Genomic DNA, 10,418 nt, shown 5'->3' on the forward strand with positions numbered 1-10,418 from the left:
GAAGGCCTTCTGCCTTATATCTTCATGGCCCATTAGTCCGGCCCATATCACACAACCCGGACATTCGAGGACCCCATGATTCAGGACTCCCTCACTCTCTCCTCCAACTGCCACAAACCAATGACCAATTCTGACATGTTCTTCATTTAGACATAATTTGGCATTAGAGCTAGCATCCTACGCATAAGTAAAGATCATGCACGTGCAAGAAGGTAAATGGTAGGGTTTGAAAGAATCACAAACAATGATTGACGCGGAATATATTTTACGCGTGCAAGCTAGGTGCTCTATCGTACGTCCACGTCGATGAAGGCTTCGGTCTCAAAAGTCAAGGTTGCAAGATTTCACGAAGGAATCGAGTCCACGAAGGGCTCACACCTACGAAGGGTCCACGAGAAGCAACCTTACTTATCTCACCATGACTTACACCCACATAGAGCTTACCTCACTCGAGTATACCTTCATGATGATACGATCTCTTTGCCCTCGCAAACTTCTTGGTTTCTCTGCAAGCCCAAGCACACCTGGCCAATCTAGTAGGCACCAGCCTCCAAAAGATAATTAGATGATGCTGTTGATGATGAACTCCTTACTCTCATGCTTCAAAAGATAATCTCCTTTACACTCAGACACTCTTTCACAATTTTGACTTTTGGGTAGGAGAGATTTGGGTGAAAAGCAACTAGGTGACTAGAAATCAAAGAATCAATAGTTGGAGTGGAATCCTTTTGCACAAGAAGTGCGAGCTCTCTCTTAGAAATATGGATGTGTAATGTGTTTGCTTCGGGAGATACGGGTGGAGTGGGTTGGGGTATATATAGGTTGCACAAAAAATCCGAACGTTACTCACCTTTTAGCACATCCCGGTGAGCCCAACTGAAAACACTCAGCCAGACCGATATGTACAAAGGTTTGAACTTTGGATATTTCGGTGACTCCAGATGAAACTAAGGATGGCAAATTTACTCATGGGTATAGGTACCCGCGGATACCGTACCCGCATGGGTAGGGTATGGGCACAATTTTATACTCATGGGTAGTACCCATACCCTACCCGTTAAGTCATGGGTAGGACAAGTGTATAGCATTGTACCTATAGATATATCCATACCCTACCCATTTTATACTGACATGTGTACCTTACCCATGAAGTGTGTCGTGGGAACCTATGTTAAAGTTGTCACCAATCATCAATTTGAATTGAAATAATTGTTATGTACTCATCTATTTTGTTATTGAGTTGAGATAAATATTTGTTTGGTCAAATGTGGCATCGATGAATGTGAAATTGTGAATAACTTGTGTATTATTTGATCTACCCGTTGAATACCCAATGTGTATGGGTATGGGTAAAGTTCCGTACCTGTGAGTATGAGTATGGGTAGAATTTTGTACCCATTAACTACATAGGTATGGGTATAGTATTGCTCTATCCGCACCATACCATACACATTGCCATCCTTAGATGAAACTACACTATGGCTCTCAGTTGTGCTGACCTAAGTACTTTCCACACTTCGGTCAATTTTGATGGGCAATGAAGGTTGGCAAGAGCTCTTCAGTGAGACCGGAGGGCCAACTCGGTGAGACCGAAAGTTTAGACTTTAGAACAACGACTATATCAATTTGACTCGGTGACTCCGGTGTATATGGTTCCGGTGAGTCCGAGTAGAACTTTGCATAGATTCCTACCTTCTTCTTGGAGATGTGATGTTAGGATTTCTCATCATGTCAAGATTTAGCCTCAGGTGCTTCGATGCGTCTTTTTAGGGACACGTGCACGAAGATTTCCCGGTTGTCATCAACAAGGTAAGTCGGCTCTGGTAAGGGAGCGATGACAGTGGTATGTCGACGGCTCGTTCTGGCGGTGATAGTGGTTGTACAGTGGTCTCGGAATTTTGATGTAATTTTTATTATGTTTGAGATGCTTTCTACTTTCGTTTGTCCCACATACAAACATGTAATCTCACTCTATGAATGTACACACGCACATATAACCACTATTTGTGCTATTTACTGGACTATTTGTATTTGAACACCTACTTACTCGACCCTCTTATCTTTTTTTTTTTAAAGTTACTCGACCCTCTTATCAACCACCGCACGAAAACAAGTCAAAAAAAAAGTTTACAAAACGACGACAAGGTCCGGCACGGCTATCCAGTTCATAAGCTCGACCTAAGCGAAACGACGAACTGGCAGCGTAGTTGGAGGTGGGAGTTGACAAGTGAGGAGCAGAATTAAGAATTTGGAGGGGAGGGTTGCCGAGCAGCCCCAGCGTCACCGCCGACGCCTCGACCCCGCGCGCCCCCGCTCCTGCTCGCCGAGCCCTCCCTCTCCGGATCTCCGGCATGTACGGCGGCGGTAAGACCCGCCCGTGCCCCTGGTAAACCCTAAACCCCGGAGATCTCCCGCCCTGACCGCTTACTTTCGCTTTGGTCTCTCACCCGCAGACGAGGTCTCGGCGATCGTCATCGACGTGGGCTCCTACAGCTGCAAGGCGGGCTACGCTGGCGACGACACCCCCAAATGCGTCTTCCCCTCGGTGAGCTTCTGCTTCTGCTGGGTCAGATTTTCTGTTTCTTCCGAGTGTCTCGTTGTGACCCGGCTGTTTTAGTTCGTTCGTTGACCTGGGAGTGCTTCAAAATTTCCAAGTTTTCGAGCTATTTTAAGTCAAACGGCTTCGGATTCTGGTTCAAACATGGGGGCGCTAGCGTATCAGTTCATGATATATTGGCCAAACCATAAACTTTGTAACAGGCGCGCCCTACTCTGCAAATAATAGCTACATTAGTACTAGGTTGGACTCAGGCATTGAATCTATGGACTGCGATAAGATGCACATACCTGTCGATTCCAGCGCAGCGTGTGCAATCTTTTTAATCTGTTGACAAGAAAGTTAGTTAATGATTCAGGCCTGTCTAATGGCCCATCTTTTCCAGTGTTATCTAGTGTGAGCCTTTCTTACATGCACCGCGAGTCAAATGCAAAAACTGAATTTCAAGTGTTGAAAGTTTCTGCATTGTGAACTTGAGCTATTAGTTCTGGAGGTTAACTGTCAGATCTCATGGGAACTTGGGAAATGGCACTGTTGTGTTTGAAATGTGAAGTTCAGTTTATATACAAGTTGTTGAGTTGGAGAATATTTCTGTCTCCCGTAGACTCTACAGTTAATGTTTTATTTTTGTTGTGTGAAGATTTACCCTCTGCAGTTAGTGGGGTTATTGGGCTAATTTTGCAGAGTGGCAGTAAATTGCTACTTCCACTCTGTTACTGATGAAATAAGCAAACTACTCATGTGATAAGATTCAGAGAAAATGAGAAGTACTGTGTAAGTTAGCACTAAGAAAATGGTTTGAATTTGGCCACTTTTGTTTGGGTTTAGCACGTTTTCTTCTCCTTTGCCTGAACAGTGCTTGGATATTATGTTATTTTGTTGGTTCAAGGGTATGTGAGCTACCCAATCGGGACATTTTGGCCAGTACAACTTATTGCACTCAGTATCTGGTTTTGATATGTCAAGGTTGTTGGTTCAATTGAACAAACGGGAGATACTGATGAAGCTAAGCCAGAAAAGGAGGCCGACTCTGGATCAGATCCTAAGAATGGATCCAAGCCTATGGATGTGGACAAAGCCAAGACAAAGCGCAAATTTTATCTAGGCCAAGAATTAGAATTCAGGAGGGAGCATATGGAGGTTGGTGACTGCACATTCTGAGGGTGATTTGTTGCTCATGTATTTTATTAACTTCTCTTCCCCTCCCCACTAAACAGGTGATCTCACCGCTGAAAGATGGAACAGTTATTGATTGGGAAGTTGTTGACAACATATGGAACCATGCTTTTAGGTAAAATTTGTTTACCTGCTTGATGCAGCTCTGAGCAATTTCTCCTCTTTAACATGGTTCATCGATAATCAGCAATGGCACCATTTGGATTATAATTAAGTTACTAGTTTAAGCTTAACAAGTTAGCATTCTGTGTTTATTTGCTATCGAGTGTACTGATTGTGAAATCTTTAGTTAGTTTGTAAGTATACAAGACATGATTCGTTGTTTACCCGCTTGTTTTATTTAATTTGTTGGGATGTTTAGACTTCTGTAACAGCTAAGGTTGATTAAGTACAGGCCTTTGCTCGTTATGATGCTATGTTATTTGTTGGAGTTGCTATTGCTTTGTTCCATTGTATTGTCACACTCACTTATTCTGTATTTCAGACGGCGGCTATTGATCAATCCTGAAGAGCATCCTATGCTGATAGCAGAACCATCTACAAACAGTGGACAGCAAAGAGAGAAGTATGTGTATATGTTCTGTGTTTAAAATATTTATATCGCTAACCCATATGAGTGCCTTCAAGCCTGACTCTTATTTTCCATGTTCCATAGAGCAGCCGAACTTATGTTTGAGAAGTACAAAGTGCCAGCGCTGTTCCTAGCAAAAAATGCAGTATGTCTCTCTCAGAAGCAATCCTTGATGCAATTGGTTTGTTATTTTTAATTGTTGATTGGGTTGTCAGGTTCTCACATCTTTTGCATCTGGACGTGCTACATCTCTGGTGGTTGACTGGTCAGCATTTTCTTGATGGTGTTTTATCTCTGCAACCTGCTATTTTCCTTGTAGATAAATGAAGGTCCCTTTTTGCCACGTTAGCACGATTAGTTTTTGAACAAGTGCACTGTGTTGTGGTGCCTTCTTGGTTCTCAGTCTCCTACTTTATATCTGAAGTATATTGTTCTTCACCAATATATGCTGCACATAGCATACAGATATTGTGGAGCAATTCATCCGCGACAAGAAAATACTCATGACGAAGTTGGTTTAACTGTTAATGCTAAAATTTCCATTTTCTCTGTGCTTGATGTGAGCACCTTAACCCGGTTTCTTGCTTAGATGACCTCGAATTCTTAAGCATTTTATAAGCTGTGTCATTGGATTTTAACAAGCTGGTGTTGAACATCGACGGACGATTTATTTCATCTTCATTTCAATGCTTTGGGTCTTTGTCATGAGAGAAATTGCTGTATTATGACCGAGTGATCATTTTTGGTGCAGTGGTGGCGGGTCTACTGTGGTTTCTGCTGTGCATGATGGTTATGTGTTGCAAAAGGTATGTTATGATATTAATGTACTGATTTTCAAAGGGAGGTGTACACTACACTACTTGCCTGTATCTAATAGTGACCTGCCCCTTTTTGCGTTGTACATTTCATTTGAAAGTGTGATTAATCCAACCTTCTCTTTAAAATTTGATAAAATAAGATGTCAAGTTGTATCATATGGACCCTGGCATACGTAACACTGACACCACTTTTGGCTTGTCTCTTCTGAAGCCTTTTTTTCTATTGTTTTGTTCACTAACTTGTTTTCACGTGGCAGTCTGCGGCAACTTCTCCAATTGGTGGCGAATTTTTAACTGACTGTATGATGAAAAGCTTGGAGAGCAAAGGCGTTGTTGTAAGCATTTCTCTTTGTTAAGATAGCATACTAGCCCTTGCTGTATTTTCATATCCTGTTTGTTCACTTCTCAGATTAGGCCCAAGTATTCATTTAAGAAGAAGGAAGTGAGACCTGGAGATTATAAGGTGTAATTTCTTTAACATTACGTTTGATATCAAAAAAAATATTCTTGTTTGCTTGTGATTCCTTTGGACCAAGAGATAACTCTTTATACCATTCGATGTGCCCCTTTGTTGAAATGCCTTGTACCATTGGATGTGAGCTGGGCCGTTGGTATATTTGAAACCAACACACCAGCAAACAGAAGACGGGCAACGTATACAATATATTTATCTGACCATGGAAAAACGTCACGGGCTGGTGTCTGATCTCTAGGGGATCCATGTCTAAGACTAGTCACAATGGGGAGTAACTTAGACTAGTAACATCACATTTTACTAGGCTATGTTACTACCTCCACAGTGGGTAGTAACATATGTGTGGTGTCATGTCATGATTCATTTATTAGCCTATAGACTCATATTGTCTTGGTATGTGTGATGTTACAGTAACTAGCTAAGTTACCACCATCACTTCTCTCATCATTAAATATGTGCCACATAAGCAAAATTATCTTGAAAAATGTGATGTTACTAGTGATGTTACTCCCACTGTGGCCAGTCTAACAAAAAAGGTGAGAGAGCCTGCAAGGTGGTCTCTCTACCTTCCCCTTGCTGAGTTCTTTTCTGGCACCCAATTAAGTTTTACCACATGGCATAGGTCTGTAGATAGACACTGAATACCATTTTGACATTTCCAATATCATAAAGTAACACCGTCCTGTTCATATCAATATTCGTAGATACACGAGCACTAGGTGGTTCTCTGACTAATATCTAGCCGGCCCTTCAAAATTTATTTAGTATCTTTCTTCCTATTTATGTGGTCTACCTAAGGTTCTGAATTTGTTGTGTTAATTAATTAATCATGGTTAATTGGTTACATTCGAAATTAATTAGCATTATGCTATTTCTCTTTCTAACCACGCAATTACAAGTACCTTTATTGTTATTCCCAAAAGGAGGGTCAAAATGGGTAGAATCGATATCAGTTCATAGACTTATTTTAATAATTCCGATTTCGAAAAAGAATTGATAGTTTCTACCTCTACCCTATCTATTATCATTTCAACGATCGACTTCCCCCATAATAATATCTATACTACCTAATATTGTCATGATATCAGCCGATTTCATTTTTTTAACTAACGGAGGAAGAATTTGCAAATTAATAAAACAGAGTGGACAAATTCTCCATCTCCAGGGGTATGCTTATACAGATGAAAACCTTAAGGATCACACTAGACGGATATAAGGGAAACTATGCAGTGTTTATTCTGTGAACCCATGTTTGTCTTTTTCAGGTTGTAGATCTTGATTTTCCAAACACGACAGATAGTTACAGGTTATACTGCATGGTATGTTCATTTGCAAATCTGTAATTCTTATTTTGCTTTGTTGAATTTTGTCTGTATGCCTTTAATGGTTATGCTTACTCCGTATCACAGAGAGCCATCGCTAGCGACATCAAAGAGTCAGTTTGCAGAGTTCCAGATACCCCCTTTGATGGTATAACATTTAAAAAATACATTATTTCTGTGATTGTTTAGCTTTGCTATATTAATGCAGCTCGGATGACACTGTATCCACTATACTGACCTGCACAATCGGAGGAATATGCCAACTCAGTTGCCATTCATGAATCTTATATATGAATACAACCATAATATAGTTGGCTGCTTTTTATGCATATTGTATGCCTGTCACCATTATTTTCATTCATTTGACTGATTTGACACATCTGTTTGTGTGCTTTAAGCATTACCTTGCTTTGTGTTCCTCTTTTAGGTTCTGCTATTTACTTTCCCTGCTTTATTTTCATGCAGAAGTGGCATATGCAAATGTCCCTACAACTTCATATGAGCTTCCAGATGGGCAGTAAGTTATCAATATTATGTAGACACATACTTGTTTACAGCTAGATAGTTCTATTTTATTACCAAGTAGATTAAGAATATGGGTTAGTAGCTACTTTTCTGGATTGTATCCGATGCATCGTGCGCTCTTACTCCATTGTTCATGCCTCTTCACTTCAGTACACCCTACAAATGGACATGGCGAATTTCGTTGTTTACAAATTGACATAAAACCAGTATATCATAGCATTCAAAAATTGCAGTTTGGTAACGGGTAACCACAAAGTTTCAACTCAAATTCTGATGAAAAGCCACAGTTTACTTGGATCTGCTCATGTGCCGCATTTTAGTGGAGCCTCGAGTTGTAATTTAACTAATTTTGCAGCCTGGTAGACCATATCATGATTCAGCTACTACATTGATTGTATACTTATTTCATGTCCATTAAAAAAGTAGACATGTCATTTCGATTTTGGATGCACAATGCACCTAAAAGGTGCTGGGGTTCTGATCTCCACTTTCTCTATTTCTGTTGCTGTAATTTTCTGGTAAATATGTTGTTCGTACTGTTTAAGACCTTATAACTTATTTATGTTATATCTGAGCAGAACTATTGAAGTTGGTGCAGATAGATTCAAGATTCCTGACATTTTGTTCAACCCATATCTTTCTCAGGTGAGCGAGAAAAGTATAATTTCCCGTGTGCATGTATGTTAATTGGTCAGGATTTGTGCTAGTGGTAGATCACACTATCCAGGAGCCGAACAAGTTCATTGCTTTCTTCTTCATTAGATGCTATTAATATTCAAAAAAAATCTTTTGGACCTAGCTGACTTGTCTTCCTCTCTCACGAATTAACTTTTGATCAACAGACTATTCCTGGCATCGATGGATTTGGAGATTCCACTTCAATTCGTGGACTTCCACGAATGGTGAGTTAAGTTATGGGTCACTATACAGTTGTGCAGCTTGGACAATTCTTTATGTTAATGAATGCCGCCACCATTGCCTTTCATCAGGTCCTTGACAGTGTAAATAGGTGTGATGTTGACATTCGCAAGGAATTACTCAGCAACATCTTGGTAAAGACATTATCAAGTGCTGCATTCTGCTACTCTCTAAATGTTCCCATGCACAAGCTTAGTGAATGAATCTCGTATAACATTACAACATAATCTTTAATTCTCCTGTTATGTTTTGTTAATACTTAATACAACTCTAACATCTGCAAACTTGTATTCTGGATAGCTTTCTGGCGGCTCGTCATCAATCCTGCAGATAAAAGAGCGCCTAGAAAAAGAAGTACTGGAGGTAAAAGAACTGAACAAGATAGGATAAGTCACTTATGCTTTATATTTTCACCGTTTCCACATATATTTCATTTTAGAATATGAGGATTCATCAACCACTAGCATACACAAAAGCATTTAGACTTCTCACATAGAAATGATAGCAGGTTTGTCATGAAAAGTTTTTCTACATTATTTTTCTTCATATAATGACATCAATTTTGCTATAGAGGTAGTGCCATTATAGTTAGGCATGTATTTTTTTCTTTCTTTGAAGCTTTGCTTTTATTAATCAATTCAATAACTTATTTGCTTTTACGAACTCAATTCATGCTTTAGACAAGCTTTCCACCTTATTTCTGCGAACTTCGTCGGAAATAGAAGATTAAAATGGATCTTGTTGATTATTTTGTTAGTGACTACTGACTACAGTGATTACAATGGTTACTTAGTCTTGATGACTATTAATAATGGTTCCTTAGTCTTTGATTTTGCTGGTTAGTGAACAGTGATTACAATGTTGTGACTAAAGTCTAAAGCTGCTTTATTATGTTCCCTGAATCTCTGCAGGGTTATTCTTATTTTTTAACTCAATGATTGCAGGAGTCCCCTCAAAATGCTCGCGTAAAGGTTTTGGCAAGTGGAAGTTCAATGGAGAGGCGTTTCAGGTTAGACGCTATATTTGCTTGTCATTGTATGCAGTGGCTATATTCAATGGATCCCGTTAGAAGCAGAGCAGTTTGAATGATCGCGTATGTCATTGTGTTGCCACTAGAAAGTAAAACTGTATTTTGCTGTATTAATTAATCCGAGTAGCTTTAACACATATTGTCGTGGCCCTGAAATTGGCTGAAAACATGCTTATCATCATGCCAGTAAAACTTATCAGGGCCATAGGGTGTGAATGGGTCTGAGGGAGACTGATTCTGTCTGTTCGAGATTCATCTTTTAGATAGACGTTCATTGACAAGGCTGAATATATATCTGTAATTTGAGTGCAGTGTTTGGATTGGAGGGAGCATTCTTGCATCTCTCGGGTCGTTCCAGCAAATGTGGTTCTCCAAAGCAGAGTAAGTTTGGGTTGATATTCTAGGGTCTGTTTGCCCTGCCCGTCACTGACACCTAACAACATTTTCTTGTATGCATCTCGCAAACAGGTACGAGGAGCATGGCGTTTCCTATATCCAGAGGAAATGCCCATGAAATGGTTCAACATGCTGCCTGAGCAGAGCTTTGTGCTGCCGAAAGATGTAGTATGTGGGCAACAGTTAGATGCACCTTGTTATCTGGGGATGTTTATTCTTGTGATGACTAAATTAGTTTTGAGGCGTGCGCAGCGCAAGTTGAGAACAAGCTCAGCTGATACTTTGCCATTGATGGTAGATAGTAGCAGTTCATGTGCTGATTTTTTTCGTCCGCGATGCACCGAGTACTGTATTATGCAACTAGTTACTCTCATGTACTATCCGGGGGTGGAGTCTTTAGCCATCTTTTTTTTTGGACAAACAAAGTCTTTAGCCATCTTGTTACGCAGCTGTAACTGATGTACTACATCTACGTTAGTCACGTGAAAACGCTTGTTGAACTTACACGGTTATAGGTGGCAGGTGTCGATTTTCCGGCGTTTGTGGCGCTAGGAGCGTGATGTACATGCGCCCTGAGCAAATTATTACGATCGGGACAATAGTGAGCTGAGGGAATGTCCAACTTTTTTT

The 10,418-nt window shown here is 40.2% G+C and overlaps 1 protein-coding gene across 1 annotated transcript; it reads left to right on the forward strand.

The window, feature by feature from the left end:
- Positions 1 to 2,147: 2,147 nt before the first annotated feature.
- LOC125517402 (actin-related protein 4) lies at positions 2,148 to 10,191 on the forward strand. The gene is made up of 20 exons (XM_048682594.2): positions 2,148 to 2,364; positions 2,454 to 2,545; positions 3,524 to 3,697; positions 3,775 to 3,848; positions 4,218 to 4,298; positions 4,389 to 4,449; positions 4,520 to 4,569; positions 5,056 to 5,110; positions 5,380 to 5,457; positions 5,532 to 5,585; positions 6,863 to 6,916; positions 7,007 to 7,067; positions 7,385 to 7,436; positions 8,023 to 8,089; positions 8,287 to 8,346; positions 8,434 to 8,496; positions 8,663 to 8,725; positions 9,307 to 9,371; positions 9,705 to 9,773; positions 9,861 to 10,191. Exons 1-20 carry the CDS (start codon positions 2,352 to 2,354, stop codon positions 9,904 to 9,906), a joined length of 1,332 nt encoding a protein of 443 aa, XP_048538551.2. The 5' UTR covers positions 2,148 to 2,351; the 3' UTR covers positions 9,907 to 10,191.
- Positions 10,192 to 10,418: the final 227 nt, after the last annotated feature.

This window comes from Triticum urartu, chromosome 6A (genome assembly GCF_056163025.1).
Source record: "Triticum urartu cultivar PI428250 chromosome 6A, HENAU_Tu73, whole genome shotgun sequence".
Lineage (NCBI taxonomy): Eukaryota > Viridiplantae > Streptophyta > Magnoliopsida > Poales > Poaceae > Triticum > Triticum urartu.

Bases quoted from the DNA above. Each gene is read 5' to 3' on its own strand.
- LOC125517402 (XM_048682594.2), top strand. The intron at 4,450-4,519 runs GTATGTCTCTCT...TTGGGTTGTCAG, and splicing joins TGTTCCTAGCAAAAAATGCA to GTTCTCACATCTTTTGCATC. The intron at 8,497-8,662 runs GTAAAGACATTA...TATTCTGGATAG, and splicing joins AATTACTCAGCAACATCTTG to CTTTCTGGCGGCTCGTCATC.